General features: G+C 36.1%; 1 protein-coding gene across 11 annotated transcripts in view; it reads right to left on the bottom strand.

Moving 5' to 3' along the window:
- DMXL2 (Dmx like 2) overlaps window positions 1-23,094 on the bottom strand; it is a 55,153-nt gene that overhangs the window by 15,506 nt on the left and 16,553 nt on the right. For 8 of the 11 annotated variants that reach the window (XM_055715386.1, XM_055715395.1, XM_055715389.1 and 5 more), the window contains exons 9-27: window positions 22,202-22,376; window positions 21,208-21,441; window positions 19,814-20,091; window positions 18,929-19,625; window positions 17,123-17,244; window positions 15,973-16,062; window positions 14,471-14,588; window positions 13,621-13,740; window positions 12,926-13,153; window positions 10,547-12,226; window positions 10,137-10,247; window positions 9,190-9,359; window positions 7,766-7,863; window positions 7,441-7,606; window positions 6,199-6,463; window positions 4,349-5,448; window positions 3,057-3,248; window positions 1,406-1,482; window positions 649-779 (exon numbers count right to left, since the gene is read on the bottom strand). In XM_055715386.1, coding sequence (XP_055571361.1) covers window positions 649-779; window positions 1,406-1,482; window positions 3,057-3,248; window positions 4,349-5,448; window positions 6,199-6,463; window positions 7,441-7,606; window positions 7,766-7,863; window positions 9,190-9,359; window positions 10,137-10,247; window positions 10,547-12,226; window positions 12,926-13,153; window positions 13,621-13,740; window positions 14,471-14,588; window positions 15,973-16,062; window positions 17,123-17,244; window positions 18,929-19,625; window positions 19,814-20,091; window positions 21,208-21,441; window positions 22,202-22,376 — 6,052 coding nt within the window. The remainder of the gene's footprint in view (window positions 1-648; window positions 780-1,405; window positions 1,483-3,056; window positions 3,249-4,348; window positions 5,449-6,198; window positions 6,464-7,440; window positions 7,607-7,765; window positions 7,864-9,189; window positions 9,360-10,136; window positions 10,248-10,546; window positions 12,227-12,925; window positions 13,154-13,620; window positions 13,741-14,470; window positions 14,589-15,972; window positions 16,063-17,122; window positions 17,245-18,928; window positions 19,626-19,813; window positions 20,092-21,207; window positions 21,442-22,201; window positions 22,377-23,094) is intronic. The other 3 variants (XM_055715388.1, XM_055715392.1, XM_055715397.1) reach the window with 1 other exon arrangement.

Below are 23,094 nucleotides of genomic sequence, written 5' to 3'. Positions count from 1 at the left end.
GTTCTGTGTTGAATGAGTAGGAGTACAAATGGAGGAAAAAAAAAAAATAAAAAAAGGAAATGTTTCACCTCTATGCTTTATGTTAAACATATACTACTAATAGCCACGTGACTTTTATTCAGGTGAAGTATACTATTAGTATTTTTCCTAAAATCATAGAGATCAAAATTAAAAAGCACCTTCTTGGGCGTGGGACTTCTGCATTGTAACTCTCTGCAAATACTATGGGCGGTTCAGTTTGCCTGTGAAATTCCTGCATTGTTTCCACAGCCGACCTCAAAATACTAATTTATGCTCATAGATTGGGAGCAGTTGTTTTGGTGGCTGCACCAAGCACAGATGTCAGAGTACTGCAGAAACAGCCAACGGAAATAGCTTTGCTAGGTGGTGAGACAGATTGGAGGAAAACATTTTAGAATGACAAATTATCAGCTTATTGAGTTTATCCTAAAGGTCACAGTCTCTTCTTCCAGCAAGATATTTGCCATATAGGAAGTTTATTGTTTTGATACATAAAAAAGTTAAAGGCTATTATTAATTTGAGAATTAAATCAGAAACACTTATCCATCACTGATCATCCATCATATTACAGGACAGTGAAATAATTTTGAGATGTGGTGCTAAAAGTAACCTTATTTTTGTCTCACCAGGCCACTGAGCAGGAGATGAGTTTGGAGTTGCATGCTCCTCAATACTTTCTGTCCTCAGTCTGCGTCGATCACTCAAAAGCAGTCCTTGATAAACCATCCCTGTAAACTGATTTGCTTCTGTTTGACTGCTAAATACAAATTAATATTTTTTTCTGATGAGAATCTATTTTAGAATATTTTTGTAATAAAGTATTAGTATATACACATGCTTCTCATTTTAATCAGAAAACACAACATTTAAACTTCTATAGGACTAAGTCAAGAACTTTATAATTTCACAGTATACAAAATGCATCTTCTTATTAAAACTCAAACTGTTTCCATGTGGCACTACCAATCTGAATATTATATGCATAGCTCCAGATTGAAAAAGGCTTTTTCAAAATTTTTGATAATGTATTTGTTCTGAAGAAATTTTTTTAAAATGTTTTTACAGCATTCTCTTCCAGGTACGGTTTGGGATATAAACTAACTGCAACCTGACTTCAGTTAGCTCAAATATTTCCCCTGCACCCCTATTTGGCAATGAATATGCTGTGGAAAATAGCATTCAAATATTTTTCAGACGCATCCCAAGTGAGAATGATACCAGATTTTCTTATTATTTACTGGAAAATATCTGAACCATTGGTGTTGTTTTATCGGTGTAGAACTGCTCTGGCATATCAAAGCTAGCAACAAGCATGAAGAATTTCCACCGTGGATATGCAAAGCATACTCAAATGTAGGACTGCAAGAAAACTTCTGTTTTTACCTGTAGCTGTGGCTGTCACATAGTGCTTGATAAATGGATGCAGAAAGTGAAGCTGCTAAAGAATGAAGTGTGTACACCTAAAATAGAAAGAGCCAATAAGCCATATATAAGTTATATCTAAAAGGTGAGTAAACTGCAACTCTTTCTAAACAGCGCTGGCAATGTGCTGTTCAGGAATGTAGTTTTAATCCAAGTTCAGCAAATAGTAACTGAATGTTACTTGAAGTTTACATACAGTACTTGGAAAATCACAACTGCTTGTTCAAGATCATTTGATTGCAGCCAAATCCTTCTAATATTAGGTCAAAATAATTAACTTTAATACAGAACTGCTGAAATGGATGCGTATACTGAAGGAATAATTAATATTTTATTATATTTTATATTAATTTTAATATATTGTATGTTACACTGAAGGAATGATTAATATAATAATGAAAAGCTCCTGGAAGCTGTATTATATAACATTGCAGTTCAGCGTAGTAGTAGTTGCTCAGTATGCATAAAATACAGAAGTTTCTGTAAACGTTGTATCATGTGTTATCTGTAATCTCTTTGCTACCTCAGTTACTTATAGATTTCCAAAAGTCTCCAGCAGTAACAAGAATAATACTATTATTGCCTCACAATGCAATGGGAACACTCCAGTTCTTAAACAGAAGGAATACAAGGATTTCTTGGAATGTCTGATGAAATCCACAGTGTAGAAAAAATGGTACTGACAAACTGTTAAACATGTAAACATTTTTTGTCCCACCCTGTGTTCATTTTCATCATTTCCTACCATCTTCCATTTAATCAAATGCTAGGCCTTAGATTAAAACGATGAATTATCTAAGTAGTTGCTTTTGAGTTAGCAGGTGTCAGCTCTTCTGAATTCTCTTTTAAAAGAAAATGCATGTGAAGTATGAGTCCTTAAAGAAAGACGCTTGCTGTAGCATAATGCAGGATGGAAAAGGAGAGAAAATGAGATGTAAATTAGCTTTTAGAAACTTAACTGCCTTGCAGTGAGAAAACCCATTTAGTTTCTTAATTTTTCCCTACTTTTATTTAGTCAATAGAAATTTAAATTAATATTTTGAATACGAATACTGACTTAAATGTACAAAATAACAGTTTAGCTTCTTATTAATTAACTGGGTCATAGTCTCAGTCTCCTTGGCTTTCTTCCCCCTCTATTTGCTGAATCTGAATAAAGTTTATTCACCCTCAAGTATGGAATCAGGTAAAGTGAGTCACCACAGTTCCTTAAAAACCAGTACACTTGAGGAAATTCGCACTAGAGTGAGGTTTATAATATCTATATTAAAGGAAGGTTATAATGTCACTTACAGTGTCCCATCTCTGCTTTCATTAATCTCCCTACAGGATTTGACCAGAATGATAATGTAATAATTACCTGACTTATATGATCGTGTTGTTTTAAGAGGCAAGGGTTATTTACATTTGAAATAGTTTCCTGAGAATGACCAGAATTTGGATGAAAGGGAACTATAACTGGATTAAAAAGAAAGCAAGCAGTTATCTAGAATTTTCAGTCTTGTGAAAGGTTAAGTGTTGAAAAGTTAACTCAAATACGTTTCGTTTTTCACATGCTCACTCCCCATGTTATAAAAAAGTCATTTTATATTTCCTGAAAGCTTTTCATTACCTTGACATCTTCAACATTAGGATGGGGCGGTGATTTCATCTGCACAATAGTGTAAAGAATATCATGGATGTGGTTGTTCAAATACAGCACAGGATTGGCTATCACCGTTTTTGTGGATGCTATGCTTGCAGAAAGCAATGGTAGTGTTGTGGGTAATGGTAGTGGAGACTGAAGTTGTTTTACAGTAGTTTCCTGTTTAAAAGAAAAGATTGTTTTTAAAATTATTGCTTTGAGAAAAAAAAAAAGTTTAAAACCTGATGATTTTAAATCTTCAATTTTTTTCCAAGGTTATTTGTCATTTTTCACTCCTGTCTACTCAGTAGAGACAAGATTTTACTGTGACTGATCTCTAAAGTTAAGTTCTTATTTACTATAATAACATGGATCAGACTGGATAGCCAAGTTTTCTAGAACATTTTTTGATTTAGTGCAGGAAGATATCTTTATGTAGTTCATTACAAAGTGTTGGGATTGCCTATTAAGAAACACTAACTAGAAATGCACTTGCTGTAGCATAAATTGACATAGTACTCCCTGGTCTGAGTTAAATAATAAAAGTAAATTTGCACTATTTGGAGTTTCTCAAGTGGAAACAGAAATTTTTTTTTATTCTTAAAAGTGTGTGCTTAGCCTAGTACCACCAAACCAGTGTCTACTGCTCCTGTTTGAAATGCGAGAAATCTAGGACTAGAGCAAGTTAAATGGCTTGCCCAGTATCAGATTACCTGCTGTAGTTCAGATTAGTCATTAACATACAAAAAGAGTAGTTTTCAGCAAATGAAACAAATGTAGAAAATGCCACCATATAGTATAAGGGAGCACTACCCTGTCTGACTTGGTATTATTTGTTGAGCCTTGCAGCTAAGATCCCATTCCTTGTAGCTCCCTTGCATGATTTGCAGAGGTGTAGGGAATGAGATTTTTGTCATATTTCAGCAACTGTGAGATTAATTTATTATATGGGTACCCAAATATTGCGATCAAAATTATAATTTCATTGGAATACACGTATAATGCTGCAGGTACAAAATAAACAGCAACATTCCTATTCCATTATTATAGGTCGCCTAATCCTCAATGTCACATCAGATTCTTAAGAACCAAATAATCAGGATGTGGAAAAGCAGCACACTTAAATACCAAGTTCCTTCTCCAAGAACAATAAAACAATCTTGACCATTAGACTTGCAGAACACAAGCAGCATCTGTCTAGGCACAAACTTAAGCATTTGACAAATCTGACAGTCCAGAACTGTTCACACCTGTGAACAGAAATTAGCTGAATTTTTTACCTGCTGTGACTCTTGCAGCAAGAACTTCAGCTCCATTCTTACTGATGCTAAACCACCACCTTGTGCCCCATGAAGACTACAGTAACTTAGAAAAACCCTTAGAAGAGCTTGGTTCTTCTGCAGCCACCATTTTCGTCTTTCAGCATGTTCTCGTTTTGCTTGTAACCTACGTCTTTCTATCTGGTGCCGTTCATATGAACCAATGTCTGGCTTATCCATAATTTCATCATGATCGAGTAGATCCCCATTTACTTTGGTGTATGTTTTACAATAGTCTTTGCCCCCTGCGTCGTGGTTGCATATTTCATGCATAGCAGCAATCTCTTTTTCAAGCCAGTTGTACAGCTGAAATCTGAGCTTTCCTCCATCTACTTCATAACCTGTAGCCAAAGTCCTCAGTTCAGTCATAAGGATCTTCAAACAGGCTCTGAACTTCAGTTGTTCAGCAATAACATCAACCTCAGTGTCTCCTGCATCAGAAACGTCCCCAAGTGGTGTTTGTGGGATGTTGGTGTCCGAGGTTCTCTCATCATCTTCTCCATTCTTAGAATCAGATTTTGAGTTTTTCATCATTATACCAACATCCTTGTCCTCTTCGTCTGACCCACTTTTGTCTTCACCCCAATCAAGAGTAAGAGGCTCATCGTCAAATTTTACCGCTGGTTGACTCCAGTCGAATTGTGCTGAAGATTCAACAGTGTTCTCAAAAGCAAAGGAAGTTGAAGTTGGCTTTGACCAGTCTATATCGCCACTTCCAGCACCATCCCTTAGGGCTTTGGAATCTGAAACGCCAGCCTGTATTGGAGGACTAGATGAATCTTTCTCTGCAGCCACAGTAGACTTTTTTCTTATTTTTGGAATTTTGGAAAGGACTTCAAGAGCGAGTACAGGGCAGCCCACTTTAAAATGAGCATTTGCAGTAGTGAAGAATAATTTTCTTTCTATAAGATTAATTTTGTCAACAAAGCTTTTCTCAGTTTTTAGACCTAAGGTGGCCAAAGTCCCTTCTGGTGAGCTGAAGTATCTTCGGATGAGCAAAGGGTGAGTCCGAAGATAATTGTAAAAACTGAATACCACAGGATTGCATGACTTGACGATAACTAAGGAATTAAACAGATAACATCTATTGAAAATGGCTTTCAAATGCTATTATTCTGTTTTGCAGTATTTCCTGCGGTACAGAGTTTTGTCAGAACACAAAAACAGAGACAGTTTTGTGTCTAGTTGCCAAAACAAAATGAAAGACTTATTTATTCCCCACCAAAAAAACCCTAAAGGTATGAGCTGGATGAGTAGAAAGATGCTAAGTTGTCTCATTTGCCTCACTATTTAATCCACTCAGCTAGACCTAAAATAAAGCTGGCATGATCATCCGGGTAGAGATTTCCCCAAGGGAGAGAATATGCCACAGAAACCTATACAGCCACCTGTCACTTAACATTAATCTCAGAAGAGACAGGATAGGAAATCCCGCTAGAACACTGCTAATTCCTAGAAGCAAGAACAAGAATTTAAGTCCGTTGGAATAAAGACTGGTCAGCATACAGTGGCAGAGAGGTATTGTAGGAAAATACCAAACAAAGGTGGCCCTCCTGAGCTTGTCTGACATCAGAACTAAGTTTGGTACTTAGTTTGGGGGTTGGACATGAGTCCTCGGAAGAAACTGAAAAAGATTTTTTCCCTTATTTTATTAAGAAGCAGAAATTGAGTGGGCCAGTAGATAAGCCAATTAATGATTTCAGCATAATAGCATCTCAGTAGAAAGGACTGCATACATACAAAGAAAGTATTTCTCCTTCTCTACTTTATCTTAAAAAGTTTGTCCCATCAGACTAGTGGTTTCCTCTTACCTGGGTTTTCATCATCATCTTTAGGTGTTTGTTCCAGTAACGTGTCCAGTGCTCTAGTGTAATCTTTCATTATCCAGTATGCAATGCTTCTCAGAAATGGATCGGAATGCAATTTAGTACAGCTGAATCCAGCTCCATCCTTACGGCAGCCCAAAATCTTTTCATAAAGAATGGAGGTATATGTGACAGAGGTTTCAAACTCTGATTCATATAAACGAGCAATAACCATAGCCAACTGGATGTCTTCCATTTTCTCAAGGCACACCTACAGTAAGAAGTGGGGAAAAAGTTGCTTTATGAGGGAAAGGTAGTTCTTGAAAATAACAGTGAAGTTAATAGCAACATGTGTTTACAGAACAGATGATTTTTTTCCTCAGTGTATCTGTTCTTTAAACTATATATTCATCTTTGGGTCAAAAACATGGTAAGTGAGATACACCCAAGTCACATACTTTCTTCCGTGTTTGGAAAGAGGTGTACTTTCTTCTATTTCAGGAATTATGGTATGCATAGCAGTACATCAACATGTAAAAAATTAATACGGCAGAAGTAAAGGTCATTATTTTTATTCTACCTAGTAGAATGAACATAACTTCCAGCTTTAATGCTAATATATCACTGGTAAGATCTTCTTCACACTATCTCATCTACCAGAATTTTATCTCTCAGGATAATTCTTTACCTTCTCAGGTAAAGACAAACATACTGTATATAAATAGGGAGGATAAAGGTTCTCTAATTCTCATTCTCTCCTGAGAGGTACTGCTTAGGTTATGATCCGGCTAACAGCTCTCACCTCCCTTGTGGCAGGCAACATCACAGCTCCACCAAAAAGGGATGCTCGAGCTGCTTCGGAAGAGAACTCTGCCTCCTTTTTTCACTCAATGTTGTAACAATAGGTCATGCAGAATAGCCAGAGGCTGAACAGAGCGCTACAACTTAACTGCGCTGATCACACAAAGTTTTGCTGGAAGGGTCATGACTGGTATTCCTAAGAGTGCTTCCACTGAGGACTGATGTACCTGAACAATTATTCTGACTTTCAGATCAGCTTCCAAGCTGCTTTTCACAGTAGTGTGGGGGTAAATGGTATGCCTGCAGGGCACAAGGGGGTCATGTGTGGACATACTGTACAATTTTTGCTGCCGCAATTTGTGAAAACATCAGCAGAGAAAGGCTTGTAAGGATGCAGTTACATAGGTCAAATTAGAAACTGAAACTTAGTTTCTCAAAAGTGGATACCTCTATTGCATCTTTCAGTGAACCTGCTAGCAAGAAAAATGCAGCTGATTGTTCAAAGCGTTGTTTTCCCAACAAAGCAAAAGCATTTTTTAAGGCAGCTTTGCGCCATCTATCTTCACTGAAGTTGTGGCTGAAAAAGGCAGTCATCTTTTCATCATGCTGGGACCTGTGTAAAGAAATGCAATGCATACAACTACTTATTACAGAACCTTATCATACAATCCCTTGAACATCACTTTAAATTAAACCTTAATCTTGAACAAGTTCTGCTTTGCATTCCTGGTTCAATTAAGATTTAATCAACCTTATGGTTAGCAGAACTCACCTAAACAGACCCCACACCACTGCTTTTTTCTTCATAGCAAGGTAAAAAAGTGCAGCATCTAAGGCATCATTGTTCCTCTGGAATGAAGCTTTTGCAACCTGTAGTAAGCAAAACCTACAATTATTAACTAAAAGCAGCTATGTTTTCAGTAAACAACATCCTCTGTCAGGGAGGATTGTCGAGGTGATTGTATTATTTCTACAAAACAACAGTTACTTCTGTCAGAATGTTTTATTCATATGTAATAGCTCTTGTTATATTGTAAATGTTCTTAAGAGTCAGAAAAACAGCACAACTGCAGATACTAACCCCTCTCAACCACAGTGGGACATTACAAATAAAAATGTTTTCTTTAAAAGCGTTATAGCAACTGATACTATTAGGTGAAATTCCTCTTGCAACCCATTATTTACATATACTTAAGCTAATTTAAGTTTTTCTTTAATGAAGACCGTTTGTTTTTTGTATAGGACTCAAATGTAATTGCATTTGATTTGGAGTACTAGGATAATTAAGTTCTGGTGTTCCTGGATTCTCTGAGTATCCTGTAACTTTTTAAAATGTATTCTTACAACAGATGACTTGGAATTCAGTAAACTATTAAGTACTTCTGTTCCAAAGACATTTCAAAGATTGCATTATTTGTTGTAATTCAAAGCAAAAGCTAGTAATTATTCAAATCCATCAAACTTCAAGTTACAAGGAAGCTGAAATTCTTAAAGCAAGGATTTAAATCTCATTGGTAGCTATGGGAAACAGTGTTAGATATTACCTCAAAAATATATTGTATTTTATCCCTTATTAGATCTCCCATAAGAAAACTCTGCATGCTAATGAGATTTGGTATAATTTTTGTTTTACATAATATAGGTGCATATTTCTATAAAACAGTAATTTTGCGACTCTTCAGAAGAGTAAAAGCTGCACTTATGTGCAGTTCAGTTCTTTTATGTTCTATAGTACTCCATTAAAAAAATATAAAATTTGCAAAACCACCCTTTGTGTAGTTTTTATTGACTAATATTTTTAGATATATTTATTTATTAAATAAAACCCACTACTGAATTGAAAGCATAATTCCCGTTTTAATCTACAAATACAGATTGTCTCACATACCTGAAAACAAGTTTCTTCTTAAAAACAGGGTACTTGGTATGATCTTTAACATACCATAAAGGGGGCAGAGAAGTTAGGTATTTCAGAAATGGCTTTTCCCTAGTTCAACTGTAATATATCTTACTGTTAAATATAAAAATATTGTAAGCCAGGACTGCCAACATCAATTGGCATGGAAAAAAACCTAGTTACACAGTCCCCTGGTGGGGCTGGAGTACAAAGGAATCTGCTATATACAAGGCACCATGCGTATCTGTTGAGGCATACCTAACAGCATGTAACTGTAATTTGTAAGCAGTAAGAAGTACCTTCTCAATGCATCTTCGGAGTGTGTTGATATTCCTGACCCACCACCCAATACCCATAGCTCTCAGTTCAGACCACTGTGGGTCTCCCTTCTGGATAGCAGGAATCATATTGATCAGCTCCTCCTCAGCCTCAGAATGAAAAGCCCATGCAAAATGGCAAGTAGATAAGCCTAAAAAATAACATAGGATAATAAAATTCACACGATTAATACTTGTTAATAAGAAAATGGAATATGCGAGAGGTGCAAAGTGGGATCTTCCCACCCAAGAGTTAGGGAGATCTGCGAGAGGCTGTTTCCCTCAACAGGAAGCAGAGCTGCTAAAGGAACAGCTGAAATAACTTTTTGCTTGCTAGGAATGTCCTCTCCTCAGTTTCTCCCATCGTTTTCCACTACCCCATTCATATATGTACTGGAGTTATGTGGTGAAAGACTGAAGGAAAAATACTCTGTTATCACAGCAGCAGACCCATTCTGGGCCAGAAACCTTTCTGTCTGTGGTTTAGGTGGTATCTGTTTTTCTTTCCTGTATTTCACAACAACATCTACTCAGATTAAGCAAGGGAAAAAAACCTGTTGTGATGAAAATAATAACATAATCTTTAAGGTAAGATAAAGCCATGGTCATGTAAAGCAGTATGTTCACTCCTCTGGCAGAAACAAAGAAATATATGCACAATCTTTATGTTACCTGGCTGAAGAACTTATCCATGCCTCAAACTGAATGGGCAGAATCTACCTTCTGTGCTAAAGCTATACTTTTTCTGCTATACTTTTGTTTAGCCTATACTAAACCTTTACAAGATAAGGGCCTTTATGGAACAGATATAATCTAAAATTAACATGCAGATATTAGAAATATCATAGTATTATAAATCAAACATAACCAGATCCCATCAGCTCAAGTGGGTTGACCAAATGAAAGCAATGCTTTGCTCTAAGAATTACCTTGGTGAAGCAGTTGAACTCGGTATAGAGGTGGGAGTGATGTTAGAAGGCAGGTGTGCAAGCGCATGGCCAACAAATACCGTAAGCCACATTCATCTAAGGTATCTCTTCCTGTGAAATATAAAATACTGACCTTTGAACATGCAGATGACTACAAAAAGCATATATACAACTTGCCACGTGCAGTGTGAGGAACGTATGTTTTTTAACATGCTGAGAACCTGAACTACCAGTTATTATGTATGAAATATAAGTAGAGATTTATACTTAAGCGTTTTTCTTTCTTACTTTATCTAATCTGAATGACTGGTGCTAGCTTTCAGCTTTGGTATCCCAGAATACCCAAGGACTAAGTTTACATTTGCTGAGAAGAACAAGAATGTTAATTCAATAATATATCTGTTACTAACCTGAGTAATTCTTATCTCTGTTCTCATCTAGTTCAGTGCTTGTCGTGGCCACGGTGTCTGCCAAAGCAACAAGGAACATCTGCTCCAGTCGAGTGAGGCCTGGCAGACTTGAGTGCATCAGGTGGCTTGAAAGGACACTAGCATGTTCTCTGCCAAAGTAAGTCGGACCATACTGTGACAGGTTAATAACTTTCGATTTACTCTCCCTCTTTTCAGGCTCAAAATCAATGAAGTCTTCAGTTGTAACAGGCTGAATCTGGAACAGATCCGAGTACTGATCCTCTGTTTTCCTCTTAGCCTGATCTTCAGAGCCCTGAGGTATTTTAGAAGTTTCTTCAGAAACGTAAGTGGCATCTTGATCTGCAGCAAGCAGCGCATACAGTGGCAGTGGGGGAATTGAGTCTATCTCTGTGTAGTCTCGAGTACCATCTTTTCCAGCTGTGATGGTATCCTTTGCAGTACTACCGCTTACACTAATGGTACGAGAAAGGTGGCGTTTAGGACCAGTTCCTTCTCCAGCTTCTGTGTCTTTAACTATTGCAACTTCTCCTGCAATACATTTAACTAAATGTGATAGAATGGCTTTGGCTCGACGAACTTTACCCAGATCCATAAGTTCTAATAACTGGGTTGGATGATACTGGGGTAGAGTAGGTGAAAGAACATGAGCAGCTTCAAAAAGGCCACCGTCCTGGATTACAGTTGGAGTGCCAAAAACATCATCCACAATACCCGCCCCATCAATGACACTGGTCTTCTTTGCTATCAAGCTTGTTTTGAGTGGGTCTTGTGTTGTTGAGTCTTCAGTAGTAAAAACATCGCTTTCTCCGTCACCAAACTTGACAGCATGTTTCCATTGGGCATAAACATGCATTTCACAGTCCATTCCCACCACCAGTATGCCATCTCTCACCCAGGACAGAGAAACAGGCAGTGAAGGAGTACCATCTACAGATGATACCAAGTCAATTGATCTAAGCAACACCCACTTTGACTTTATACCTTGTTTTATGCTTCCACCTAGTGGTAAAGTAATGACAGCTACTCCCTCTTTGCTGCTAGTTTGATCCGTTACAATTCCCGAAAGTCTTCCATACATGAAGATGTTGGCACCAACTCCAACTGTCAATATATGTGAACCGTCTTCTTTTGATACCCAGTCCAAGTGCACCAGATGCTTGATACTGGGCACCAGGTATTTGTCTTTATTCAAAAAAGCATCTGATTTACTGTAAACAAATAAATTACTATCTACACTGACCCGCGAATCAAGTACGCTTCCAACCTTAACTAAATCATCCAGATGAATCGTCTGTTCCAAAACCCATTCTGATCCTCCTGTAGACTCACATTCCAGTATACAAACATGCATGGAAAATTCTTTGGAAACAAAACCATTGTGCTGTATGGGTTGTTTGTACGCTACTGCAAGACGTCCTGTGTAAGAACAGCTAACGGCAACTGGCCTTCCTACTATGCTCACTGTACTGCTGTTGTCTTCTCCTTCATCATTCATTAAGGGCCATTTTCTCCAATGGTATGTTTCCCTTTCTTCATTTTTGCTGTTTAGATCTGTCTCTACAGTACATCTCCAGAACCGCACTCTGCTGTCTGAACATGATGTCACTATCAAATAAGGTGCAAGGCAGACTGGGTATATCGATGAAGAACTCAGGTGACCTGAAGTTAGAAAAAACATTTCCTTTTAGTAATATAAAGTAGAATGCCTATATGAATAAGGCAGACATAACACCGTCTAACTACTGATAGAGAACTTTACCCAACTCCAAATTAGAAAAATAAATCCAGGTTGTAAAGGCAAATGTATTAAGGCTGGTAACAGTCTTGCGGCTTGAACATTACTATTCATCTGCATTTCTGGTCACTATTCAAAGAAAATAAGCCGAAACTGAACTAATTCCAAGAAGGGGTGTTCGAAAGTCTTAATCAGATGAGATTAAAGAAGTTAAGATTAGGTTCATCTAGCCTACCAAAATGAAACCTAAGGCGGAGTGGGGAAGACAGGAGAGACATAGAAAAACAGAGAAACAGGAAGTGTAAGTACATCAGGTAAAAAAACCCCAAACAAACACCCAGCACGTTAATGCTGGCAGAAGAACAAGTGAGTATAAATTGTTCGTTAATAAATTCAGACTAGAAGTTAGGTTTCCAACTATTGGGGCTTTTAGAGCTTTCCTGTGGGGACTTGATACATGTATGAAAGGGTAACATGACATGGACACAATGATTTGAAAGAGTCTTTTTAGTCCTGCATTGCCTCTATCACTAAATTAGAATGTGACAGGCTGAGGAAATACAATCCTATAAACTAGGAGGTAAATTAGTGGACCAACGGGATAGAAAAAAAGTTACATTTACCTGCTGAAGGAGTTGCTCTTATTACTTCTACACCAACAGGAAGATCCAGAGGTTGGCTATACACAAGTCTGGAACTCAGAATGAGTTTACTAGCAGTCTGAAGATTAGCAATTGATGAAGATCGTGGAATGGGACTTATACCAGGTGATATATCTGGAGAGGAATCCACAGTCTTTTGCTCAGGTACACTAAGCTTATTCTCTGATGATGTAACTTCTGTTGGTTTTGCTATATATATATATAAAAAAAATGCCAACAGTGTTAAAAAAATTGTTTCAAAGGACAAGGCATGAATATACTACAATCAGATTTATTATTTTAGCAGTGCATAAATTACACTGAAAATAATTATATGATGTGTGCAAAATGTGTTAGTTTCATTGCATGCTGTGACTATTTGTTTTAAGATACCCGTAACATTCTGAAATACTGACAGTTTAAATAAAGGTTCCAGTGTGTAAGTACACGCTCATCCTATCAAGAAATTTTTATATCGCTATTGGTATAGAATGCAACCAATGTCTGTAAGGAATCGTACTTCTATTGCATTGACAAATTGTTCTGAAGATTCCTGACTCTGAGGCTTCTGCTTGACAAATGTGGCACAATTTGTTTTAAAATCAACCACTAAGCCCTTATTTCAAATAATATGAAAGAAGTGTCTGTCTCTAAGAAAATTAGAGTCACTCACTCACCTAAACAGGCTTGCACAGATTTGAGGTGAAGATGCCACATCTGAAGAACAGAGCAGCCATTACTATCTTTTTCAATTACTACTAGGTAGAACTTTTCTGAGAAAGGTGGTGGACGATACCCTGTAATTTAAACATATTATCACTATCATGAAGTTTACATTCAACAAAGAACTTTCAATAACAGAAGACATTAAAAACTGATACTTTTTCCCCATTTGAAAAAAAATTGCGTGATTATAAAACAAAATACTCAAACAGTGTCATTGACAGTATTTTTTAATTGACGTTTTGTTTATGGCTATGGAAGAATTACAGAAACAAAGAGACAGACTGACTTACAGACAACCTGAGTATTAGTGGCAAGTCTAATTTATTACATATATTTGCCTTCCCAGTCAGTTTGAACTGTTTTGCTAAATTACTCTTTTCTACCTGCCCTTTTTCTTCCTTTTTCGTTTAAAATTTTAATTCTACTACCAAATTCCCTAGTTACTTTCCCTTGTATTAAGTTGGGAGTCAGGTGTATTCACCTTATCACCTGGGATTACATACTGATGCAGAAAATACACTTTTGTTCTATTTTTTAATAGTTTTTTATATGTAACAGAGCATTTTGAAAAATGGACTTTGTCATGTAAATTCAAATGTTTCACTCTATGCAAAATAGAATGCCTTTGTTTACGGTTACCAGGTAAACAACAATTCATATGACCAACGTGAAACAGCCATTTTACTAAATTCTGCAGATTCTCATTAAAAAGGGACGTAGCATATGCTGGCTAGATTTCACTAGTCCTTAAGAACATTTTCAGTACTTACTTCATACATATTAGTTATTTTTATGGTATACCTTGTGATGGCTGGAAAAATATCTCAGTTTCCTTCCCTTCCACATCTTCCTTATGTGGTTTGTATCCCAAAATGAAGTCTTCTTGAAAGACATGAAGCAATTGTGTGTTTGAACCACACTGAAACATTAAGCAATAGTTACACTTCCAGAAGAGTATAGCAACATTTTGTAATAATGCAATTATTTCCTTTGTGCAATCTAGCTACCGAAGAGGATCACTTTCTTTTATAGTGTTGAAAATTATTTTAATGCATCTGGAAAACTAACCATTTTCCTCTTATATTAAGAAAAGCATATTCTAGAACCTGAATGTTTATATATTCAAATAATTTCCCTGAGATCTATCATGCTAGACAAATTCTGTAATGACATTTTGCCACAGTTATTGACAAATGCATTAGTATATGGTTTTTATTTCTTTAGGCATTGAATAAATGACAGTGGCAAAACCTCTTAAGACTTTATCCCTCTTCAGTGGGAAGACATGTCTGCAGTGATTTGCTTGAGAAATCTAAAAAAGGGAATGAATTACAGATTTTCCTTCTCTTGGATATCTCAACAGCTGTCCTTCCTGACAGCAACAGATTTCTTTGCAGTACCTCCACCTCTTTATAAAGGAAGCTGCTGGCAGTGAAATCCTCTCCTGCAGCCACAGAAAAATATGTCCCCCAAAGACAGTGATGGTAAAGTTTCCATGTTGCAGAACACTCTTTTTCCAGAGAAACATGGAAAGAGAGTATTTCCTGTACTAATCTATAAAAGTTTTAGAAAAATAGTTTGTAAATCTGAACTCAAAATTGAAGATCCTATGTGATTAATACTTCAAAGACATGGAAATCTATTGAGAAATACTTCTTTATACATGTCAAAAACATCCAGATGGCTAATTAGGAAATGGCAAAACACACTGTTTTCACAGGCTGCTTCCTAACAGAAAATAGCAATGGAACATGTATGATCAAAATAACTGTAAGTAAGAACAAGGTATAAATAATACTACTTCCTCATTGTTTGAAATTTATAGCTAACAGATGGAAATTTTTCTTACAAGACAGACAAAAAAAAATCTGGAGTCGTACATGGCTATGATTCCTATGCTTTAGAATAGTTAGGTCTAGTTTTTAGGTTTGGGTTTTTTTTAATATTGTTCACCTTTTTGTTTATTTGAGGGGGATTGTTTGGTTGGGGTTTTTCCCCCCGTTAAATTAGAATGGTTTGTAAACCAGTCTCTAGTTAAGTTTTGTTTTCATCAAGATTTATGTTTAGAAAATATTGTTACGCTGACAACTTTGGGGCTTTGGGCTCCTAGCAGCTAAAAGAAAGCTATCTTGACTAAAATGTTCCAGGTATCTCAACATCCAGAAAAATTCAAGGCATTCATCACCATAGAGAAATGTCATGTCTTTTACCTCTTCTAAACAGACTTCTAAACAGGTTAATTAACAGCCACAACTACTAAACACCTTTATGTGATACCCTTAAAGAGTTAACAATTTATTTACTTTATTTGTTATTGCATCAAGTTCAATAATGCATCCTGGTCGAGCAGTAGATTGTTGGCTCACAATGTTAAACACTTCCCCAATAAGTTTCTGAAACAGAGCAAAATGAGAAAGGTTAGTATATTTTTCTTTGAGACAGAAGGAAATTGCTGTCATTTACAATAAACTGATGCTTTAATTATCCTTGTGGCCATAAATCATAACAGATTTCTTCCTGTTGTCATTTTGGCACTTATGAATAATGCGTTTATCAAGACATTTGCACTGTTATGAGTCTGCAGCTATCCATGGGGTTAGCACACCAGTTTTTATGGAAACCAAATCTTGTTTATTTAAAGATTTATCCTTTCATAACATAACATAGTATCTGTGCCATGAAAAACTGAAATATATTGCTTCACTTTAAACAAAATTTTCAGGTTTTGTCACAACACAAGAAATAAATCGGTAAAGATTATATATAAACTGAAGGCTCTTAATTTATGCTGGAATGCGCACAATCATCGCTCCTAGAACAGTTTCCTCAGACTGATCTGAATACTGACAGGCTTTATCTTGTAGGATAGTTTATCAAATACCAGAAGAATGGAAAAAAAAATAGGAAGGATGTGCTTCTTTATACAATAACAGTGCCAGGTCTGGCTTTACTTTGCTTTAAATCATAGAAATGAAAGAAAAAAGGATGAAAAAACTGCTTATTACAGAAAAAGTAAGAACTAATATTACCCTTAGCAATAACCTACTGATTTCCTCATATCCCACCATCTCTACCCTTCCTCATACATAAATGTAACTTAGGTGGATACACCGAAGTCTTGCTCTTCTGTCCTCACCTTCCCACTTACTCTTGACTCCCCTCTTTTGAGAGGGCAATGAAAGAAATCCTGTTGGGGAAACCTGTCAGGACAATTTTGTTTCAGTCCAGCCACTGTTAGCAGCAGCAGCTGCGTTTCTGTCTGATAACATTTCTAGACAGCTACAAAACATGTAATTACGCAAGGTATAATGTGTAGTAAGAATGTAGTAAGAATACATGAAATGGCACAAAAATTACACAGAACCAAGTGAAGACAAACCACTGGAGGGGAAAAAAAGTTAGCTGAATTAGTTTTATTTTAATACTTTCAAACCATTGCTACCTAAAACTTACAGATGATTCAGGGTCAGATAATTCATCTAGAAGTTTTCGGGCATCTACAACAGCTTGATAGAGTCTCAGGTTTTTGCCATCTGATGCCACAAAGCAAGCACTAGCAGAGTTGCAGTAAGTACCTAATAGAAAACACAAAATTTCATAGTTAAAAAAAAATGGCAGTCAAATGGCATCAAGTAGTTGAACTTTGAAATAACTCCCTTTCTGCTCATTTACGTAACTGAAACTCATCATGAAAGTTGATTAATAAAAGCAGAATTCATTTATGTTTACACACATGTAAAAATCAGTATGTAGTGCACGTAAGGGAATGCTGCCACTCCTTAATGTGGTTACGTTCTTTTCACTGTCACCTCTAAGGAGGTGCTTGGAACGGCTAACTAGCTTCCCCAGATTGCCAGCGATGATTTGGAGTAGGACTCTAAGGTATACTGTTCAGGAAGCTATATTAGCTGTAACTTTTTTCCTTGTTTACTGTCTCTAGGCTCTTTGGATAAAATTAACTTCTATGACTATTCCCTTTTACACTCCCCTTAAAAGTGCAGATGCAGAAGTGGAGGGAGAAATATATCTGCAGTAGTGAATAACATACTAAAAACTAACAGAGGGGCTTGTTTACTTCTCTACTGTGTGTAGAACAGGCTTGACACAAGGTTTTCTATTCTAATAAACATTTTCATCTTACATTATAAGAGGAAAACAACTAGTTATTTTTGTTTAGAAAGCTTTGTGAGATTCAGACAGCACAGAATGTTACTGTGTGAGCAGAGGAAACCTATTTATTCTATTTTAAACCAAAGATATGTTACGCATTTATTATTTAGGATTTTTGAGGTTGTATAACATCTTTGACACCCATTTAATCATTGCAAAGGTCAGGCTTGCCTTAGCATAATAAAATAACCTGGCACTATTAGTATAAAATTTAATGTTACATCCAGCGCAAAATGACATTTTTAGTGCTGTATACAAAGATGACAACTACTACAACAGCATCTTTGTGATAACTCAAAAATAAATATCTGAGGGGCTCAATGGAGTAACATTTCTACAGACAATTATCCTAACTGCAAGAGAAAGCCCTAAAATTAAATACAAACCCCAAAGAATTGTCCTAGGGCATCACGCATCAGATGTTGTACTGCCTGACCTCTGAAAAAACATTGTCTGCGGTTCTGTGAAGATAATGTAGTCTTTCTTTAAAAATACTCCGTGTTCTAGCTGGACTTCTGTAAACCACTGATAACCTGAAGAATTTTGGTATTGTTTTAGGATCTTCTAAGCAGAGTTCTTAGCCAGCATGTTAAAAGATTTTGCTACTGTAAATTTTGGCTGAAAATCTTTCCCAATGATTCAGACGGTCAAGTGGTCCAAATACCAGTTTAGTTCAACTCACTGCCTCCTGCAGCTGTATATGGCCAACAACCCAGATGCCCAAGTCATTGGAGCATCTGTATTATTAATACCACGTCAATGCATGGACCACTCAGTGAAGCTGCCTAAAGCACTGAGGAAAGGGATAGTCTTGTTCTGTGTGAAAGCAATGATTGCTTCCTCACACAAAGAAGTTACTGAATGTCTGCTGATCCACAGTAACTACAGACACACTCAGACCAGATGAAACATTTTGGAGTGGCTTAGCCTCGAATGAAATAAAAATGCTTAATTTGCATAATGCAAGGAAATTGCTGAAAAGTTAATATAAATATACTCCAAATACAATACAATAGTAATTTATTTTAACAAATTAATTCTATGACTCACAGTGTTAACTCTATATGGAAACATAGTAAGTATACTCACCAAGGCAATAGCTGGGAATAAGTGTTGGAAGCCAGGCTACGTTAGAGAAAGCGGAGGTATGAAGAGAGTTAATTCGAGCCAATTCAGATACTCCTCCAGTGTATGACAAAGGTCCAATAGGGTCTACACGCCATAGAATCAGTTCACTATAGATTGCATTTGGATCATGGAATGTACGAGTTGCTGCATTTTTAAGTTGCTGCCTAGAAGAACCTTTCACATGTTTAATAGGATCCATTATTCTGTTTATCCTGTCAGAGTCCCAGCAACTGTCTGATTCAGGAGTTAACAGAGCATTATGGTGAGAAGATGTTAGCAGCAATGGTAAAACAGAGTGGCAAGCTAGATCATTGAGATGAAAACGGTGACCACAGTACCTAAACTTATGTGATACAGTTAGCACAGTAGTAAAAGCTGATTTATCAGCAAAAGTAACTGCCCATTGATTTAGAGAGCCATCTATATGTTTGGAAATCATCATTACTATGGGAGAAATTATATTCACATTTGCACTGTCCTGGGCAGAGCTTGGTCCTTTACTTGCTAGAGTCTTATCTGGAAAGTCCATTGTCTTCTGATGTACACCATTACTGTTATCTTTTACAAAGACAGGGCAAGCATACATCATAATATTTTTGCTAAGAGAACTAGCATCTCCTGATGGAAATGCAACAGGAATCCTAGAAGAAAATGAAACCTAAAAAAAACAACAAACAAACAAAAAAAAAGAAAATTAGAATAGCAACAACTCAGTGTAAGTCTGAATAAATGTTAGCTGTTTCACAGGAAGACTTAAATTCTTACTGATGTTCAGATATAAAAGAAAGGACAGAATGATTGTTGATTAAGATCATAAATACTGAAACAATTTCAAATATACAATACCTGAACTTGTCGAAAGATGCCTGGAGTGTATTCATCCAAGTATTTCACATGCCACACCAAAAAGGTACCATCAACAGGATGGATAGTAAAAAGCATGTCTGGATTTCTGTTCCATTCAGTTAGGAGCAACTCAATTTTCCGATCTAACAAAACTGTTGGAAGAGGCATGCATGGGCCTGCTAGTAGAGATGTTTTAGGGCTTCCCTCTCTTTCTCCATCTTCATGTTCTGAAGAGCCTGTACCAGTCCCTGTCTCTGATTCTCTATCTATAGACAAGTCTGCAACAAAAAAGAAATGTGCTATTTTATCCATTGCAAAGATTTCTCTTTCAGTTTCTATTCAAAACACGGTATTTTTTTAACTTGCTAGTAGTACTATCAGATAAGAACATTCATGCACATTGAGAGTAGAAACATCTTTCTTTGGTCTGTCTGTACATAAATGTGAGGCTCTGGCCTTTGACTATTGCTTTATGCAATACAAGTAGTAATAAATATAACTGTAAAAATACAGATACTTAAGAGTAATGCCCTGCCTAAGACTATTTTGGTCAATTATATAAACCCACACATTTTATATGAATGCTGGTTCCAAATTAATGTGGGGGTGTGTGTTGTATTTATAAGGTAATAATGAAATATATGGCATGTAATCATTGATGAAATAGTACGTATTGCACGTTCAGGAAGAATTATCACACACTTTACTGCATTGGTAATCTAGATTTTAAGAACCTAAGCATTATAAATGACACAATGTATCATCAGTTTACTATCACTAATTGGTCTTACTGGTTTCTTGTGGTTTAACCCCGGGACATTTCCATAGAAGATTTATTTTTACACATTCTTACTGGCCAAGTAACTCTCCCACAGCAGTGTAAAGTATTTCTGGTAGGATATATTTTCCAACATTAATTTCAAAATATGTCCCTCCATTGTGAACAGCTACAGTTGGGATCATCAGGTGATCTAAGGTTTAAGATTTAAGTCTTACCAGCACTGGAAGCATTAAAATGGAGCTATGTCTAACCCTTCTTAAAGCTTACCATAAATCGGTGTGTCATTACTGACAATCAGATTGTAAAGTAAATAGAGAGCAGGTCTTAGTCGTAATTTCATACCTCAGTGGAATACATCCAAAATGGAAGTGAAAGACAAAAGCTACCTGTCTTTTTCACCTTGTATATAAACTATTGTGTTCCAACAGAGAGTACATCATGGATTTTTTTCATGCCTACAATTACAGCAGCCAAAATTTCAGCTGTAAATGTTTACTTATTTTAGATTAGTGATAAAATGTTAGTACTTACAATACTTGTGCTAAATAATTGTGTTATTGCATTAATGTGCTTCAAAAATAATTCTTGTGCTACATTTCTCAGTATTACTAACCATGATCTAATTTCATATGTAAACCTCTCTCTCTTTCTTCCATTTCTTCTTCCTCTTCAACCTCAGCATCAAAATCTTGTTCTAGTTGTTGTTCAGAAATTTTTCTGAGACGCTGCATAAATACTTCAATAGAGGATGTAAAATTAAACTCTTTATTATTCAACCAGTGAACAACGAAGCCTCCATTTCCTTCATCTATATTAAAAGCTGTTCCAGCCAAGACTGATGGAATATCTGTGGACATTTTTAAACAAATAAAAAAGCTATATATTAAACTGCTCATCTTTACATATATACACACACAGAGATTTCTTAATTAAGACATTTAACTTATTTTAGAGAGAACAATTTTTGCCTGTAAGATTAGAAAAGTAAGATGCAGATCAAATTTCTACATGCACTTGTAATTAAAAAAAGTAAAGATAGTTTAACATCAATAAATTTACATGAAAATTGATTTTTATATGAATGGAAAATGATACTCAACAGTTCTAATTGCTCAGTTTCATATGTTGCAGTGCTGTCATTTCATACAGATCTTAGGTAAGGTACATGATTGCCCTTTAATCTTTTCCTGGTTTAAAACAGGCTGCATTACTCTATAAAAAGCAGCTGTTTCCTGCCAAAAAGTCTGGTTTAACTTTTACCATTCAGTACATATTCTGTAGGATGCAAATACTATTCATCATAAACCATTGCTTCCCAAAATCCAAACAACACCAAGCAGACTTGAAATTTAGGTTTCTCTTGCTTTCTGATATGTAAAGATAAATTTAATTGGATTTTAAAAGTGCTGAAGTTATTCAGAATAAATTCAGCCTCATTTGTCTTACAAAACTATACGCCAAGTAACAGACTTGTGAAACAACAGTCGTCCTACAAATTCCCTGTATTTGCTTAAGCAAAGCAAAGATGTGAACCTCAGCCCCCCCCCCCCCCTTTTTTTTTCATTTTGTGCAAATATATTATAGGTTAATAAATTATTTTATTTCACCTGTATTAGGGTTGATGCTTGCTGCTATATGAAAGTGACCAAGTGCATTTGCGTGATGTGAAATGTGACGCTGAACTTCATGAGTACCCTGCTGATCTGGCAATACATCTGTGTGGGTAACAAGAACTGAAGATCTCCTTTGTCCTTTTCTCATATTTTTCAAATGGTGAATTGTCTAGTACAGTTATAAAAAAATAAATTAAATACTAGAAAACAGTAAGGTAAAAATTCATACTTACACAAAGCCTAAAGCTTTTTAACTTCCTTCTACTTAAGAAGTAAAGACTAATTTCAAAAGGATTATTTTAAACATGTTTCAACAGAGATTAGTAACACTTATGTACATCAGTTCTGGTCAAAGGCAAAGCTGTTCTAACAGTCTTTTGAAAGTTCCTTTAATATCCGCTCCAACAAGAAGACAGAAGTATGCACTATTCTGTGTAACATTCCTAAACAAGATTACAACAATCTACAAGCAGTAACTTTTGCAATATCATTTGATAATGAATTATTTTTGTGTAATGGAAAACTGCTGACAGCATGTGGAGAGCACAACTGATTCAACAGCTCAAAGCATACTTGGTTCCACTCTCCCTCTTTGTTGATGGTCATGATATGTAAGAAGTAAAAACTTGGTCTGATTGTAATAGTCTACAAATGAGTGGTGGGGTGGTTGGTTTTTTTTGGTTTTGCTTTCTTGGATTTTATATTGAGAAGTTCACAGTAAGGGAAAACCTAAAAGACTTTACATGACTGCCACTGAAATTTAGAGACCCATGATACCACCTTTTGGAAATGCAATTATCAAATCAGATAACTAACAATTACAAAACCCCAAAACTTTACTGCTTCCACTGTTTTCACAATTACAGAGTTCCAGACCCACTCAGAAT

Source organism: Falco cherrug, chromosome 7, assembly GCF_023634085.1.
Source record: "Falco cherrug isolate bFalChe1 chromosome 7, bFalChe1.pri, whole genome shotgun sequence".
Classification (NCBI taxonomy): domain Eukaryota; kingdom Metazoa; phylum Chordata; class Aves; order Falconiformes; family Falconidae; genus Falco; species Falco cherrug.
This window is presented reverse-complemented; position numbering and strand designations above follow the sequence as displayed.